The sequence below is a fragment of the Cnephaeus nilssonii genome, assembly GCF_951640355.1.
Source record: "Cnephaeus nilssonii genome assembly, chromosome: 5".
NCBI lineage: Eukaryota > Metazoa > Chordata > Mammalia > Chiroptera > Vespertilionidae > Cnephaeus > Cnephaeus nilssonii.
In genome coordinates this window covers 67,047,600-67,066,135 of record NC_137076.1, presented here as the reverse complement: position 1 = coordinate 67,066,135, position 18,536 = coordinate 67,047,600, and the positions used below count along the sequence as shown (strand labels likewise).

At 44.8% G+C, this 18,536-nt stretch overlaps 2 protein-coding genes across 5 annotated transcripts in view; one reads left to right on the top strand and one right to left on the bottom strand.

Moving 5' to 3' along the window:
* MFSD8 (major facilitator superfamily domain containing 8) overlaps positions 1 to 7,883 on the bottom strand; it is a 39,664-nt gene extending 31,781 nt beyond the window's left edge. Inside the window, exons 1-3 of one of the 2 annotated variants that reach the window (XM_079770486.1) lie at positions 7,757 to 7,883; positions 5,571 to 5,662; positions 3,141 to 3,184 (exon numbers count right to left, since the gene is read on the bottom strand). In XM_079770486.1, coding sequence (XP_079626612.1) covers positions 3,141 to 3,184; positions 5,571 to 5,662; positions 7,757 to 7,821 — 201 coding nt within the window. In that variant the 5' untranslated portion in view covers positions 7,822 to 7,883. Of the gene's footprint in view, positions 1 to 2,432; positions 3,040 to 3,140; positions 3,185 to 5,570; positions 5,663 to 7,756 lie in introns of those variants that run through there. The other variant, XM_079770487.1, reaches the window with a different exon arrangement.
* Positions 7,884 to 7,892: 9 nt separating this feature from the next.
* ABHD18 (abhydrolase domain containing 18) overlaps positions 7,893 to 18,536 on the top strand; it is a gene marked incomplete at its 5' end in the record, with an annotated part of 44,999 nt that continues 34,355 nt past the window's right edge. Inside the window, one exon of one of the 3 annotated variants that reach the window (XM_079770488.1) lies at positions 7,893 to 7,960. In XM_079770488.1, coding sequence (XP_079626614.1) covers positions 7,893 to 7,960 — 68 coding nt within the window. Of the gene's footprint in view, positions 7,961 to 7,999; positions 8,336 to 18,536 lie in introns of those variants that run through there. The other 2 variants (XM_079770494.1, XM_079770489.1) reach the window with 2 other exon arrangements.

The following is an 18,536-nucleotide window of genomic DNA, read 5'->3' as shown; positions in this document are numbered from 1 at the left end:
CTAGGCCTTTGCATATGTTCCTCTACCGCCCTGTCCACCAGCAATATCTTCCCAATCTCCTACTTCCTTGCCCCCACCTTTCCTTCAGGTGCCCAACTTCCTCAGGACTTTAAAACTTGTCTTCCAGGATCTCTACTTTGGATTAGCAACATCCCCCTATTACCCATGTCTGTCTATCTGTGTCTTTGTGTGTATGTATGTCCGAATGTCACTTCTTTCTCCCACACCTACACACATTTACTTTTAGACCTTTACCTACTTATTTTGTATTGTTATTATCTGTAAACATGCTCAGTTTGGCACACTTCAGTGAAAATTGGATCTATATCTCCTCTTAAAAACAAAAACAAAAACAAAAAATAAACTTCCGGCCCTAGCCAGTTTGGTTCAGTAGATAAAGCATTGGCCTGCGGACTGCAGGGTCCCAGGTCCGATTCTGGTCAAGGGCACATGCCCGGGTTGTGGGCCTGATCCCCAGTAGAGGGCATGCAGGAGGCAACCGATCCATGATTCATCATTATGTTTCTTTCTCTCTCTCCCCCCCTCCTTTCTTCCCTGAAATCAATAAAAATATATATTTTTAAAATTAACTAAATTAATAAAATAAAGTTTCATAGTACTGTATTTCAAAACATTCTTCTCTAAACATGTTAATAAATTGACAGACTCAAAGTTCTAGAAATCTTAATGTTTTGCTATGGGAGCTGAGATATGAATAGAGGTGTTCCAAGCCTTAACTATCCTATCTAATAAAGAGGGAATATGCTAATTGACCCTCATACCATTGCAAAGATGGTGGCGCCCACAGCCAATAAGGAGGGAATATGCTAAATGACTGTCCCGCCCACAAAGATGGTGACACCCACAGCCAATAAGGAGGGAATATGCTAATACACTGCCCTGCCCTCAAAGATGGCGGCTCTCACAGTCACAAGATGGCAGTGCCCAGTCTCCTCAGCCCCTCAGGGCTGCCCAAGGCTCAGGTAACCAGGGCAGGCTGAGGCTTGTGCAGCCGGCAGTGGCAGCAGCAGAGGTGTGATGGGGCATCACCTCCCACCCCTGAGGGCTCCTGGACTGACAGGGGGCAGGCTGGGCTGAGGGACCCTCCTCCAGTGCATGAGTTTTCATGCACCAGGCCTCTAGTTCACTTATAAATGACGAGAGGCCCGTTGCACGAAGAAATTCATGCAATAGGCCTTCCTTTCCTTGGCTTCCAGCACCGGTTTTCCTCTAGCACCCGGGACCCAGGCCTTCGCTCTGTCCGGAGTCTGCTGTCTTTGTCTTCGCTGCGCTGGAGAGCCGATCCTGTAGATCCCTTTGCCTTCCCCCCCCCCCACCCCGCCCTCCCTCTCATAACAGGCGTCCTGCCCTGCCTGGCCACTCTGCGCCTGGAGCAGCTGGACGGCAACCATCTTTGTCCTTCTAATTTGCATATTCCCTCCTGATTGGCTGGTCGGCATAGCGGAGTGATGGGTCAATTTGCATGTTTCTCTTTTTTTAGTGTAGATTGCTTATTTATCCAATTAACAGTACTGTGGTTAAGAGTCAGATTTTGGTTTCAGATAGGGTTGGCTCTGCCATTTTCTAGCTATGTGACCTGGGGCAAGCTAACTTTTCTGAGTATACGTTTCTTCATCTGTCAAACAGGCATGATAATATCCATGTCACAGGGTTGTTATGAAGATCAAAAGATGATGTAGGTGAAAGATTTAGTACTGTGAAGGCACATATGAACTCTCAATATTATGAGATAACTTGAGAAAATTAAGTTTTTTGGTGAAAATATTATATTTGTATTGCTAAAGAACCAATTATAAGTTCATGTAATCAATACATTTACCTTTAAAGAGCTTTCAAATATCTGGGGGAAGGTGTGAAAATTCAACATATTGGGCTGAGTAGACCTAATTATTGCAAATACCTTCTCTTGAGAATTTTGAGATTAATTAGACTAGATACAGGGACCATACAAATCAACAGTTGTGATGCATGGAAATACATTTTTAGCAAAGATGTTTAACAAATTTAGCTGATTTGTTAAATATTGTTTCAATTCCAATAACTCTGCCAGTATGGAAAGAATTTTTACCGTCATGGATATAATTTTTTTTTAATTTTTTATTTATTGACGAGAGAGAGAAAAAGAGACATCCTTTTGTTGTTCCACTTATTTATGCACTCATTGGTTGATTCTTGTACGTGTCCTGACTGGGCATTGAACCTCCAACCTTGGTGTATTGGGATGACGCTCTAACCAACTGAGCCAACCTACCAGCGCTCATGAGTAATAATTTCATGTAATATAATTTTAAAATTAATTTTCAAAATAGCAATGTAAATGTGGCACTAAATCTAGTTTACTTTTGTTTTGTTTTTATTAGGGAGGTGGTTTTGATAGTAGACAAAAGTGGCTAAAAAGTAGGTGACCATACCTGTGCATTTGCCTGGGACTGATCAGGTATAATCCTATTTTCCTGGCATAGCACTCCTTTCACTTCAAGTGTTCTGGTTTGCACAATAAAGCATATGATCACATTACATATAATCTTCTATTGAATTATTATCTTGAGTTTTTCTAGTGAAGATTAAAGCATAGCGTTAGCCAGTTTGATTCAGTGGGAAGAGTGTTAGCCTGCGGACTGAAAGGTACAAGGTTTGATTCTGGTCAAGGGCATATGCCCAGATTTCGGGCTCGATCCTCAGTAGGGGGCCAGCCAATCAATGATTCTCTCTCAACATTGATGTTTCTCTCTCTCTTTCCCTCTCCCTTTGTCTCTGAAATCAATAAAAATATAATAAAAATTAAAAAAATAGATTGCCCTAACCAGTTTGGCTAAATGGATAGAGCGTCAGCCTGTGGACTCAAGGGTCCCAGGTTCGATTCCAGTCAAGGGCATGTGCCTTGGTTGCGGGCACATCCCTAGTAGGGCATGTACAGGATGCAGCTGACTAATGGATGTTTCTCTCTCATCAATGTTTCTATCTCTCTATCCCTCTCCCTTCCTTTCTGTAAAATATCAGTAAAATATATTTTTTTAAAAGATTAAAACATAGAATATCAAAGAGACTCCAGAAAACACTTAACTACATAAAAGTTAATACTATTAAAGCTACTTAAGAGAAGAATAAAGTGTACAAACCTTTTGGAGGTAGGGCCATATTGACATTATCACAATAGAAAATCCTGTAAAGAGGTAAACTGTTATTTGTATTTACAATAATTTCATCACTATAAATACAATTTTTTTAATTCTAGCATGGATTTTAAAATTCTGAATTTACAAATTTATGCCCCCAAATGTCTACTTTATCAAACAATGTGGTTTTAGGCTTGAAAGAATATATAAGTATAGTCCTTGACCATAATCCTATCTAATAAAGAGTAATATGCAAATTGACTGTCACACCAAGACACAAGATGGCTGCCCCCATGTTGCCACAAGATGGCCTGCAGGGGAGGGCAGTTGTGGGAAGTTAGGGGTGACCAAGCCAGCAGAGCAGGGCAGTTGGGGGTGTCCAGGCTGGCAAGGGAGGGCAGTTGGGGGGGACCCAGGCCTGCAGGGGAGGGCAGATGGGGGGGACCAGGCTTGCAGGGGAGGGCAAGTTGGGGGGGAAAGGCCTGTAGGGGAGGGCAGTTGGGGGGGACCAGGCCAGCAGGGGAGGGCAGTTGGTTGTACCAGGCCTGCAGGGGAGGGTAGTTGGGGGGGACCAGGACTGCAGGGGAGGGCAGTTTGGGGGGCCAGGCCTGCAGGGAAGAGCAGTTGGGGGGACAGGCCTGTAGGGGAGGGCAGTTGGGGGGGACCAGGCCAGCAGGGGAGAGCAGTTGGTTGTACCAGGCCTGCAGGGGAGGACAGTTGCGGGGGACCCAGGCCTGCAGGGGTGGGCAGTTGGTGGGGACCAGGCCAGCAGGGGAAGGCAGTTGGGAGACAGCAGTCCTGGATTGTGAGAGGGATGTCCAACCACCAGTCAGACATCCCTCAAGGCATCCCAGATTGGAAAGGGTGCAGTCTGGGCTGAGGGACACCCCCTACCCCCATGCACAAATTTCTTGCACCAGGCCTCTAGTTAATATAATAAAAGTCAATTACCTATTTTCCCTTCCAAGCCTTTACTATAAATGGTAATTACTATAAGCTTTGTTAAAGTGTTTATAGCAGAAATTAATGGAGGAAAGGCCACTAGGTTATAGAGGAAGAGCTAGACTCCTAATCTGTGTTGTTTGGGAGAGATTAATTAACTATAGGGATGACTAGGAATAAATGAAAGAAGGCAGTAGTTAGAAAGAACCAGGACACTGCCCTAGCTGGTGTGGTTCAGTTGGTTGGGCATTGTCCTCATACACCAAAAGGTGGCTGATTTGGATTCCAGGTCAGGGAGGTTTCGGGCTCAATCTCCTGTAGGGGGTATGCATGAGGCAGTCCATCAGTGTTTCTTTCCCTTTTTCCTCTCTCTCTCCCTCCCTCTCTCTCCTCTCTCTTTTGTTAATCCTCACCCAAGAATATTTTTCCATTGATTTTTAGAAAGAATGGAAGGGAGGAGGACAGAGAGAGAAACATCAATATGATATTGGTTGCCTCCCACATGAGCCCACCTGCAGCCGAAGTATGTGCCCTTGACGAGAATCGAACCTGGGACCCTTCACTCTGCAGGCCAACACTATGCACTGAGCCAAACTGGCTAGGGTTCCCTTCCTCTCTCTTTAAAAATTAATTTTAAAATCTTTAAAACACACACACACACACGGACACTTAAGAGAAAAGTCATTATTTCTGTTAGGCTTCATTGATTGAGATGTAATGATAAACTCCAGTGCTAGTTGTCAATTTTAAATGGTAGGCACGTGCAATCAAAATTCTATAAAGTTTTTTTTAAAGAAGTTTTATTAAGATATAATTCACATATCATACAATTTACACATTTAAAAAATACAATTCAGTGGTTTTTAGTATAATCAAATATTTGAAACCATCATCAAAGTCAATTTTAGAATATTTTATTAACCTAAAAAAAGAAACCCTGGGCCCTTTAGCCATATTTTGCTACAGTCTAGAATAGTCACATTCATAGAAACTAGAAGTAGAATGGTGGTCCCTAGAGATTGGGAGGATGTGGAAATGAGGAGTTGTTAACTGGGTCAAGAGTTTCAGTTTTGCAAGGTGAAAAACTAGTTATTGGTTATATAGCCATGTAGATATACTTAACACCTCTGATCAAGATGGTAAAGTTGAAGTTATGCAGCTTTAACTCAATAAAAATAATTTTTTAAAAATTAAATATTAAAATACTAGAGGCCAGGTGCACAAAATTCATGCATGGGTAGGGTCCATAGACCTGGCCGGCAATCTGGGCCGATCTGCAGGGCAACCGGGGGCCCCCCCGGTTGGCACCCACCTTGGCTGGCCTGGGGCCTGCGGGTTGGGGGCAGCTCCTGCATTGAGCATCTGCCCCTATTGGTCAGTGCATGTCATAGCAACCGGTCGTTCTGCCATTTGGTCAATTTGCTCATTAGGCTTTTATTATATAGGACACCTTATATAAATTTCTAAAATTATGTGATTTCTAGTACTTACCTATGCTGCTGAGAAACATAGTAAGATACAGAATCCTAATAGATCTCCATCGGCTCTTATAATGCTCCTCAGTTTCTATAATATCCCATTCTCTAGGTGTAAAGAAGAAAGACGTAGTACTAAGTTATCTCATTAAATGCAAATCTTTCTGTGGCAGACTTTTATTTGCTATGGTCTAAAATCATAGAAATTATATCAGAGGTATAATTTACTAATATTGATTTTTCTGTACTAATTCATCTATGAATAAGCATTATTCCTTTGGATTTCCATGGGTTGTATTTATGCATCATTGTACAATTTTATTATTCCTGAGTGCTGAAACTTGTTAAACTGACAAAATAAAGTTTATAAAAATAAATAAACTAGCTCCAAAAATTAGATCTCCCACAGGTGGGATATACAACTACTAAATATTTTAAAGATAATTACTGTCATCATGATGACATGCTCTACTTGATGACAGTAAATTAACTTTGCTGCTGGAAGCTATTCTGGCTGGGTCAAATTAATGTAGACGTGACATCAGGAAGGTCTGATGTGACCTAACACATTCCTAGCCTGAGACCTCCTGGAACACTTGCCTTTCCTCTAACATGGACTAGAGAGACTGGGTTGTTCATTCATATAGGCTTGTGATCTGGGCTAAAGGCCAAGTATATTAAAAAAGACAACTATATTAATCAGACATCCTACCTCTGTCAGGTGATATACATGAGAGTATGTACCCATTACATTTTCACATATGCATAAAGAGTTAAATTTACTTTGAGAATTATGTTTTCAAATAATTAAGACAAGCAAAACAGACAAAATAATTTCTGATGTTCTAAGACTATTTTCTAAAATAGATTTCAGACTCACAGTCTTGAAAAAAGAAACTTTATTTTTCAACTGTGATGTGACTGGGAGTGGTAGAGAGGGAGGGAAGAAGAGAGATATTAGATCTACTGCGCCAGGTATATTAAATCAGTTCCTGATACAACAGATACGTATGAAGTGCTTAACATCACACATGCCATTGCATAAATAAGAAGAAATCTTTAGGCCTTAATCAAACTTCTATGTTCTAACTACACACAATTCTATTGACCTTATATATGGTTTATGAACCAGCACCAAAGTAGAAGTCCCAAAATAAAGTTGGGAGAAGTTGCTGACAGCAACAAAAACAGGTTTGCCAACAGATAACAAAAACATGATGAGGGATAGTCTGTCAAGAACAGAATAGGCAAAACACTAAAAAAAAGACATGAAACTTTAAAGTACAGCAGTGTGTAATAAATCAGAATAGAAGCAATAGTCCAAAATGTCCCAATAGGCCAAGAACATCACTCCATGACAACATTTCAACATTGATATGAACTGTAATCTCAAGATAAAATTACATGTATTGTTTAGTAAATCAGAGACCAGAGAAAGACATTTTCCAAAGAGTTTCAGACTGGTTAAAATAAGGTTTGGTGCTTAAGAAACACAAGTGAGCAAAAATTAACGTACACAGCTTTAATTGTGTATTAATATACTTGATTTTAACTATTATTTCAAATATAAAATACTTAACTCCGTTTTCCTAAAGGCAAAAATACATACTTAATTGCAGTGAGAGATAAACTAACAATTCTGAATTACTGTCCACAAAGTAGGAGCAAAATAACCTTTTAATTAAGGGTCAAAGTACACTTCATCTCCTAAATGCTAAAAATAAAAATAAAAAGTAGTCTTTATATATTTGGCATAGGACAACGGTGAACCCATTTCAGACGGGTTCACTCGCTAACAAAGAATCCAGCAATTAGGTCAATACTAAGAGCTGTGTGTTCAAGTAACAATGAAAACCATCATCTCGGAATTACAGTGAAATGTGTGAAGGGCTGAGCTCTGTAAGAGGCCAAGTGCCGAATGGAATGACGGAGGCTGCACCTGCGGCGTGAACGTGCGAAGGCCCTTTGACTTTCTCTGACACCTTCACCAGGACCCGCGGGCTCAGGCGCGGACTCCCCCCTCCACGGCGGTGGGAGATCATCTTCCGGTCACGGGTCACCTGCCGCCCCGGGCACCACCCCCGAACTCCCCCACCCCCACCCCACCCCCCGGCCTCTTCTGCCCAGTATGGCTGACGCCGGTGAAGGGGCCAGTCCCAATAGCGCAGGAAGGTTAGGATTCCTTCCCCCACATCCGCTCACCTGCTTCCGGGTGTGCGGTCGCCTAAGAGCGGCTCCTGCTCAGCCTGGACCCCCAGGCCCGCCATAGTTACCGCGCTCGCTAGGAGGTGAGAGACTAACTCTCGCGACACCTCCGGCGCCTTCACAACCTACAAGGATGCGGGCAAACCAATCCAGCGAGTGCGCGTGCGCGCCCGAAAGCCAACAGTCGGCGGAGCGCCCCAGGTCAGAGTTGGGATCACGCGGGACTCGGGGCGGGGCGACAGGAGCCAGGGGCGGGGCCCTGTGTCCCGGTCCTGCTCGGTGGGTCTGCGCCTCTCGGGTTCCGCCACCGCGTGGAGGCCAGCGGAGGAGAGTGCTGGGCGTGTCCAAACGGCCACCCCGCCCAGGTCCTTGGGTTTCCCGGGGCTCTGGTGCCTAGCCGAGCTCCCGAGTTCCTGGAAAGGCTGCTGGCCCTGCGGTCGGAGCTCGGACGCGAGGCGAGTCCCGGGAGACGGGCGGTGCGGTGTTGGGAGACTCGTCGACTGGACGGCAGGCGCCCGCTGAACGGCCAGTAAGTCGCCGGTCCGAGCCACGCTCCCGAGCCTCTCGACGCGCGGCGTACGTGCCGGGAGTCAGGGACTGGCTGGAGACGCCGGCGGGGTCTGGGGCGCAGGGCGAGGTGGGGGTATGCACACAGGCATGTTAGTTCTTTACCCCCCTGGAAGTTGAAAGTGACTGCGCGCCCTTTTTCTCGTGTCGCTTACTGCCTACTTAGGGCGTAGATGGGGCCCGGAAGATGGGGTCCAGCCCCAGCTAACCTCCTGATCCCCGGATCCGCACCCCCCTGGGGTCTGCGGCAGAGCCTGCTGCTGTAACCTGGGGGTTAGAAAAAGCACAGCAGCAGCTAAGCAATGACCAGCTCTTCATCACAAGGAAAATTGTACTGTTTTATTAGCACTAATACATTCTCATGCCCTAGGACACATTTCTATGTTACATAGACCTAAGGTCCAGAGAAGTTAATAACTTACCCACAGTCATTCGGTGTGGTAGTGGCAGAGTTGGAGCAAATTCAGTTCTTTTCAACCAATATTTATGAACACTTATCCTATTGCCAGACCCTGTGTTGTTATAGGTTGCATGGTATATGCCATCTATTCTGATCTTTGTCTTGTCTGTGACCTTTGGTGTATCCTGTCAGACACATTCCGCTGGTGAACAGCGAAATTTGAAATGTGTTTTCTATTAGTTCGGAATTATCGTCTTTGAATCCAGAACTGACATTTTGTACTTGGATTCAGTCTTGCAAATTTGTAACAGCCCACAGAGACATATCAGATTCCTATGATTGGCTCCAAGAAAGTACATATATAAAATAATTAGTGGGGTTTTTTCTTGTTTTTTTTTTATGTAATATTACTTTACTGTATCATCAGCTTCTTGTTTAATCCCTGGAGTCTAGTACAATGTATGGCCTCTGCGTGTGTGTGTGTGTGTGTGTGTGTGTTTTACAAAGGGATTTTTAACCAATATTAAACCAAGCAGAATGTTTGCTAGTTGAATGCTTATAGAATTACCTCATTTCACCCCTACAGTCCTCCGAGGTGGGATTCTCTCAAGCATGCAAGGAACTGGAAAGCATGGAGATTAAGTAATTTGCCCAGGGAGCTAATAAGCAAGAGAGATAGAATCTAAGAAACACAGGACTCCTGATTGTAAAGCCTGTGCTTTTCACTGCCAGCCTTCCTGTGGGGGGGGGGGGGGGGGGGGGGAAATGTGAAGAAGAATCTTTTCCAATATCTCTTAAAATATATCAGAACAAGTAATCAATTTTTATATATGAAGTAATTTGCTATTATGTATTAGGCCAGGTGTTGTTTCCTTCTTATAGGCTAAGGTGACTTACTCAAGGTCACATAGCTAGTGGAAGAACTAGCTCTGATATTTTCCATTGCTGCCTCCAAGTGATGACTTGAGACCACAAAAGTACATGGAATGTAGTGCATGTACGCCTTGTGAAATCTAAATAAACCTGTGTATTGTACCAATTTAAACAAAAAGGAAGAAAAAGTTATTTCTTAGTAATACAGCACCCAAACAAAGTAAATATTTGTAAAAGCCCATGGAAAAGAGGAGCTAGGTTTGAAAAGCTATTAGATTATTTGCTGAATGTTTCACATAGGTTGAGACAATCCATCTGATGAGTTTCCTTAGATGACTGCTTAAAATAGATACTCACCCCTCTAAACAAATGAACAGATAAGTTTCCAATTTACCTGCTCTTCTCTTGTATAAGATTAAAAGAATTGAATTTGTGGAGGCTAGTAGATTTTAATAGTGGATATCTGGGTTATCTAAACACATTTTTTGTTACTTGTATTGAAAATATGTGATTTAAAAGTAAAGTTACAAGATAAAAATTAGGTTTGCATTTTTGTGGAGTAAAGTTGTATATTGTGGTATTTTTTTAAATTCATTTATGCCTTTGAGATATGTATCAACTATATGAGGATAAAAGTCCAGAAAAAAATTAGGATTGCATTGTTTAAATGCTTAAGTACCAGAGTGATAGGAAATAAAAATACTAGATGGCAAAAGAGATGTTAAGTACCACTTTAGCAATAGTGCTCATTTTTAGGAAAGACTTTTCATTCCTTGGCACTGTACAAGAATTTCTATTTTTGTTTCACTTTATTTTTCCCTCCTTGGCTATTTAAAAGTACAGGAGGCAATTATGTCAGTTTGGCTTGATATATACTTCAATAGTGGGTCCTATTTCTGCAGAAGCTCGCCGGTGTCACACTAGTCTGATGTGGTTCCTTTAAGTATTTGGTATGGCTCCAGATGGTGCCTCCATTTGATAAATTGGAGTTATCTTTCCCCTGGGCTTGGATTATTATCTCTTCATGGTGGCACTGGATAGCACTGAGCCCTACCTAGAAAGGGTGTCCCAGAAAACCTGATCTTTTTACATTGTTCTTGGGACTGAAATGGGACTTAAAAAGATCTGTGTAACCTCGAACTCCAGAACCAAACTATAGTAAGTTATGTGTGTTTGATTTATTTTCTGTCCCTTGTTAAGTCAGGTGTTTTCAGCAAGGGATATACTGGCTCTAGATTTGGAGTACTAACTCTTTTTTTAAAAAAATTTATCTTTATTGTTGAAAGTATTACAGATGTCCCCTTCGCCCCATTGACCTCCTCCACGCGCCCCCCCCCCCCCCCCAGGCCTTCACCACACTATGGTCTGTGTCCTTGGGTTATGCAAAGACTTAGTTCTTTGCTTAATCTCCACCCTGTCAACCCCCCCACCCCACCCCACCTCTGCCTTACCTCTGCAGTGCTCTCTTATGGCCTATACTACATGGAATTAAAGTGATCTGGAAGGCTGGCTTGTCTAATATAGGGTTGAAAATTAGAAATAACTAAATTTTATAGTACTTTACAAAATATTTGAGGAGTTCAGTGCACTGAGGTTCTTTCCCATTTCCCTTGCAACTTTCTGCTTTTAAATATATATATATTTTTAGCCTTTCGGCCGGAACCTCCATATTCCAGTAACTTGCGAAAATGACTAACACAAAAGGAAAGAGGAGAGGTACCTGCTATATGTTCTCTAGGCCTTTTAGAAAATACGGAGTTGTTCCTTTGGCCATATACATGCGAATCTACAAGGTGATATTGTGGACATCAAGGGAATGGGCAGTGTTCAAAAAGGAATGTCCCACAAATGCCACCCAGCATGCAGTGGGCATTGTTGTGAACAAAAAAGTTAAAGGCAACATCTTGCCAAAAGAATTTATGTACGTATTGAGCCTATTAAGCACTCAGAGAACCAGGATAGCTTCCTGAAACGTGTGAAGGAAAATTATCAGAAAAAGAAGGAAGTCAAAGAGAAAGGTACCTGGGTTCAACTGAAGCGTCAGCCTGCTCCACCCAGAGAAGCACGCTTTGTCAGAACCAAAGGAAAGGAGCCTGAGTTGCTAGAACCTATTCCCTATGAATTTATGGAATAAGTGGAGGGAAAAAAAAAAGACTTCTGTGCTGATAAAATATGTTTCTCTTAATTGGTAGAAGTGTGGCGTCCCTTCCCCCAAAAAAATAATTAAAGAAAACTTGGTGTCCTAGAAAAAATAGATAGATAGATAGATAGATAGATAGATAGATAGATAGATAGATATAGATTTCAGAGAGGAAGGGAGAGGGAGAGAGAGATGGAGACATCAATGATGAGAGAGGAATCAGCTGCCTCCTGCTAGCCTACCACTGAGGATTGAGCCAGCAACCTGGGCATGTGCCCTGACTGGGAATCAACCATGACCATGACCTCCTGGTTTAAAGGTCGATGTGCAACCACTGAGTCACACTGGCCAGGCACAACTTTCTACTTTTTTTAAAAAAGCATTTGGGTGCTTTTTTTAAAAAAAAAAAATCCTCGCCCTAGCTGGTTTGGCTTAGTGGATAGAGCATTGGCCTGTGGACTGAAGGGTCCTGGGTTCGATTCCAGTCAAGGGCACATGCCTGGGTTGTGGGCTCAATCCCAAGTAGGGGGCATGCAAGAGGCAGCCAATCAATGATTCTCTCTCATCATTAATGTTTCTCTCTCTCCCTGCCTTCCTCTCTGAAATCAATAAAAATATATTTAAAAAAAAAAAATCCTCACCCAAGGATATTTTCCCATTGATTTTTAGAGAGAGTGGAAGAGAGGGAAAGACAGAGAGAAATATTGATGTGAGAAAAACATACTGATTGGTTGCCTCCTGCACGCATTCCAACCAGGGCCCAGACCAGGGAGGAGCCTGCAACCGAGGTACATGCCCTTGACTGAAATCAAACCCAGGAACCTTTGGTCCACAGCCGTGTGCTCTATCCATTGAGCGAAACCGGCTAGGGCAAACTTTCTACTTTTATATGTTTTTCTTGTTTTTATCTATTACCAACCTAGAAGAATAGTGCCAAGGAAAATGGGATGTCTCATAACCAGTTTAGCACTTCTTACTGTGAAATGTGAGTGCTGGAATTTGGGGTTCTTTCTAACACTAACATGGGATCTGCTTATAGCCATTGATGCCATAGATGTTGCAGAAGAAGACATTGACCCCTTCCTTTTCCTGCCACTGTAGAGAAAATAAGTGGCATGTAATACTCCCAAAAGACAATGAAGTCCTGTGTTATCATGACATTCACTGTTCTACTGCAGTTTAATAAATGTACACAAAATGTACTAGTGCCATTTTTTTTAAACCCAGAATGACCCGAGGAGTAAAATAATTAAAAGCATCAATCATCTCTCAGAATTGTCTTTCCTTATGCTCTAGAATCTCCCTGAATATAGGTATATATCTAAATATATTAAAAGAGTTGGCTTCCTATTTGAAAAATGGAGCACTAATTCAGAATGTTGGTAATTGGGTAAAGAGTAAACTGTTCCATTTTCACCCCTGCAGAATATACTTCAGTTCAACTCTGACATTAATCTCTCACAGATTAACATCACAGGAGTTAGTGCAATTCCTATAGGTTAAGGGCTCAGTCCTCCAGATGCCATTACTTCTGATGCCAGCCACACTCTAACTGATTTAGCTACAAATTTGGGGGTTTCTGTGACTCCTGTGGATTGGTAATTTGCTAGAACATTCAAAGAAACTCAGGAAACCACTGTATTTATTGTTGGGGGCAGCGGGAATGGCACTAGGTGTTAGACCAGTAGGGTTAGACTGGACCTGGGTTCAGCAAACTTGATACGTGAGTTCTGTCTGGGAAATAATTCAGAGCCAAGACTCAAACCATAAGAGAACATCCTATATAATAAAAGAGTAGTATGCAAATTGACCAAATGGCAGAAAGACCAATCGCTATGACGCACACTGACCACCGGGGGCAGACGCTCAACGCAGGAGCTGCCCCATGGTGGTCAGTGCGCTCCCACAAGGGGGCGCACTGCTCAGCTAGAAGCCGGGCTCACAGCTGGCAAGCGCTGTGGTGGTGGCGGAGCCTCTCCTGCCTCCGCTGCATGTTGGGCAGTAAGGAGCAAGGGGTCCCGGACTGTGAGAGCCCTGGATTGCAAGAGGGATGTCCGCCTGCTGGCTTAGGCCCGATCCCCCTAAGCCGGCAGGCGGACATCCCCTGAGAGGTCCTGGTTCTGGACTGCAAGAGGGCGCAGGCTGGGCTGAAGGACAACCCCCAACCCCCACCCCACCCCCAGTGTACGAATCTCGTGCACCAGGCCTCTAGTTTATTTATAAAATCACAGCAGTAGAAGAAGTAATTCCTAGAAGAAATGGGTTTAGGAAATAAGTTATAGAGGCAAAGGAGGAAGGGCCCCAGGAGCTTAGAAGTGAGGAAGGTCCAGTCCAGGTGACAGGCCTGAGGGGATGGGGAGGGGAAAGGCACAGGTGAGCTCTGAGGAAGGAGAGTGCATCAGATCCTCATGGGAATCCTAATCAGAGTACTATCAATGATCAAGGCCAATTTGCCATATGCATGCATGCAGGCGAGGACACAGTAGTAGTATTAGGTGAAAGGCCTCTTTACCCTATGCAGGTATGAGGGCAATGACTCAGTAGCAATATACGTACTGCATAAGTGCATCCTTATGTAACCTGTTTATATTAATAACTAGTAGCCCGTTTGCACGAAGATTCGTGCAATAGACCTTCATTCACCTGGCTGCCTGCACCAGTTTTCTGCCGGCACTGGGGACCCAGGCCTTGGCTGTGGCCACCGCCTTCTGCCTTTTTCAGGGTCGGGGCTTGGCCCCGGGCAGTGGCCTTGGGCTCGGCCACACCCAACATCCCTGCTAAGGATCGCAGGAGCCGACCCCCAGTGGTTTCCTTCGATCCTTGCAGGCTCCCCGCTGGTGCCCAAGGCCGGGAGGAGCCAACCCCCAGTGCTTTCCTGCGATTGGTGCAGGCTCCCCGCTGGTGCCCAAGGCCCGGAAAGCCTCCGCCCCAGGCTTTCCTGGCCATGGGCTCGGCTGCACCCAGCGTCCCTGCTACCAATCGCAGGAGCCGACCCCCAGTGGCTTTCCCGGCCTTGGGCTCCGCCACACCCCAACATCCCTGCAACGGTTTCCTGGTGGGCGTGGTTGGTGGGCGTGGCTTGGGCGTAGCGAAGGTGCGGTCAATTTGCATATTTGTCTATTATAAGGTAAGATAGTGGCCTGGTGCACGAAATTTGTGCACAGGGCGGGGGTGTCCCTCAGCCTGGCCTGCACCCTCTCACAATCCAGGACCACTGGCTCCTAACTCGAAGCACCAGCGTGTCTTTCTTTATTTTTATTTATTTAAATTTTTTTTAGGGCAAAAGCCTATGATTTTTTAATTAAAACTGAAAAACTATGATGGACAGGAATGTCAGAGGACCCATCCTAGGTGGATGGGATCCTGGAATGGAGAGTGGGAAACATTGTTGACACAGTTGTCAGAATTCAAATGGGGTCTGTGGACTGAACCTTAATACCATTTGAATGGAGATTTCCTCACATGGTTGGGTGGAGAATTGTTATGTAGGAGTTTCTGCTTTTGGGAAATACACAGGGGAGTATCCGGGCATTCTGTCATATGTAGAGCATGCTCTCAAACAGCTCAGAAAAAGACTGGGGGAAATGGACATGTATGTATATAAATGCACACACTCACACACAGTCTAACCTTGCTATTTTTGACTCCACCTTTGTGCACCTGCCTACTTGCTAAGATCCGTAACTCCAGAATTAAGGCTTGCAGAGCTTCCTTGGCCATTGGGCCACGGCCAGGGTGCAAGAACCCTGTAGACAGACCTGCGGGCACAGTCCCAGCTGAGGTCCAACAGGTGCCACTGTTTTCTTGTTTCCACTCCAGTATGCGAACTGGGGTCTGTTTCGCAATGGGTTCCGTTGGGGCTTTGGCATTTCTCTGCTTCCTGGTGGCGTCTGGCTGTGTGGGATGGCCAAGCTCGTGCTCCAGTGGCTGCCAGTTCGCTGAGCCTGAGAAGACTGTGCGGTAAAATACGGAGAAAAGATCGTGTTGTAAGCAAGTTCAGCCTGCCCCATTTCAACCTTAAGGAATCAACAGCACCCATCACATACAGTGTCCTTTCAACGGGAACACAGAGGGCGCTGCCCTGAGCACGCACGGTGCCGGCTCACTCAGGCTGACAGATCAGCAGCGATGGCCACTTGTGGATGACGTCGTCAGTCGTGATGCTGAGGCAACGCCAGGGGTGAGCCTGGCTGCCAAGGCCACGTCCTGGCCCACGTCCAGGCCTATCCCCCATAGTGAAGCCTGCGGTCTGGTACTGACAGGCGGCTCAGGGAACTGACATAGCCATGTCAGTACCGCTGCAGTTTCTCTATGAACATTTAAACCATCCGCATTCTTCTGGAAAGAAGGGCTTTTTCTCCCACTCTGGACGGCCGTGCTTCCCTGGTGGCGCCCGAGGAACTGGGCCTACCTTGCACCCCAGCCTCGCTGATCCGGTGGGCCACTGCCCTAACAGCTCCGTACCTCTGCGGCCCTCCGTGCAGCCCGCTGGCGCTGTCCAGTGTAGTCTGTCCATCTGCACGGCCCCCGAGGACACCCGGCCACACGCGCTAGGGCCGTTTCCGCTCAGACTCCACTTTCCCGCACCTAGTGGTGAGCCCAGTGCACCTGCAAAGAGCTCCCGCCTGGACCGGTCGTCTGTCTGGTCATGATGGCCCTAATCTATTATTAGCATAGACCAGAGGCCTGGTGCACAAAATTTGTGCATTGGGGAGGGGCGTGCCCCTCAGGCCGGATTGCGAGAAGGCACGGGCCAGGCCGAGGGACCCCACCAGTGCATGATTGGGGCCGGGGAGGGACGCGGGAGGTTGGCCAGCTGGGGAGGTACCACGGGAGGGTTCCAGGGCGTGTCCAGCCCATCTCGCTCAGTTCCAATCTGCCAGACCCCAGCAGCAAGCTAACCTACCGGTCAGAGCGTCTGTCCCTGGTAGTCAGTGCACTTCATAGCAAGCGGTTGAGTGGCCTTAGCATATCATTAGCATATTACCCTTTGATTGGTTGAATGGCCAACTGGACGACCAGACACATAGCATTTTAGGTTTTTATTATATAGTATACCACAAGTGTCACAAATTGGCATGAGGCCTCTTCTGTTTGAGTGTGTATCACTAATTGACGCAAGGCCTCTTTTGTTTGAGTGTGTAAGTAAGTTGTCACTGACCAGCTGGTGCTGGGCTGCTTTGTGGGGCTACATTGAAGAATGATTTTGTCTGATGGCCCCTATAGTAGCAATGGCTACTTGGTCTACAATAAAGTCTCTCCTATATATGCCTATGACTTCCCATGTCTTCATCTAATGAAGGGCATCTGAGGAGCTGTGCACCCAACAGTCCTCCTTCCCAAGAGCTTTTTGTTTGCTAATCCTTACCCCAGGATATTTTCCCCATTGATTTTTAGAGAGAGTGAAAGGGAGGGGGAGAGACACAGAGAGAGGAACATTGATGTTAGACACATGGATTGTTTGCCTCCGCATGGATCAAGCCTGCAACCAAGGTATATGCCCTTGACCAGAATTGTACCCACAACCCTTCATTCCACAGGCCAATGCTCTATCCATGAGCCAAACAAGCTAAGACCCAAAAGCTTTTAAGGGTGGAAATCTTAGGTGATGTCCCAGGGGAGGATCTCAAAAGATTATTCCTTTCAGGGTTGGGGTCTCCACTGATTGATTGGTGGGTGCTAGGGGAGGGGGTCATTATGCAATGCAGCTGGTCCTGAGGTCAGCATTGGTGTCACTTGTCTGGTTTTGCTGCTTTTCTGGGCCTGGAACTTAAATACAACTGAGGCCTAGATGTTATCTCTGGGGAAGAAAGGTGAGGGGGTCTAAACTAAATGACCAGAGATGAAAGACCAGGGCATCCAAAGCACATGGCCAGCGATGTGTCAGGGGAAGAGAGGTCACTCTGGGAATGAGGTCCTACCTGATCATTGTTCCTTGCTAGGCACCTGGGGCTTTCCACGCTGATGACCTGTACCTGGCCCATCCTCCTTGCTCTATTCATGTCTGTCTGTCTACCACATCATGATTACAGCTTTATTGTAAAGGATTACAACTTAGAACTGGCAAAAAGAAAAGATGAATGAGGCAAGGTACAGTAGTGAATATGGAGCTTCCATGCACTCTCACACATGTTCGTTAACCAAGAAACTCTACCAAGCTCCAGTGTCCAGATTTTTTATTGAGTGTTCATGATTTTTACCTCATTGGTCATGTGATTAAACTCCATCCAGCTCCCTTTCCCTCCAGGAGGTCAGGCTGGCCCAAAGTCATTCCTCCAATCAAATGATTGTTTTTTTCTGGTAATTAGCCAGAAACTATCCGGAGACTTTTTAGGGACCCTCCAGGAATCTCCTCATTAGCATAACAAAGGCTCTATCAGAAAATTCCAAGGGTTTTATGAACTTCAAGCCAAGAACTGGCATTAAAGGCCAGATACATTCTTTATTATACAACACTGACATTTATCCTTCAAGAAAAGCGTAGTTAAGCAATTTGAACATATGATACATATAATTTCTGGATTTTAATGATTGCACTAAAATACAAATGTGTATAATGACAGCATTTCAGAAATCAGTCTGCCTTTTAACATTTGTTTAATGAATAAGAAACAAAATACTAAGAGGCAATGGTTTCTAATTTTTGTTTTTTGTGGCTACATGAATGGAAAAATATACACAAATATAGACAAACTTTCAAGAGCTTATTTGCTTATAAGCAGACTAGAGGCCCAATGCATGAAGAATTGTGCAAGAAAAAAAAAAAAAAAAGAATTGTGCAAGAATGGGCCTTCCTT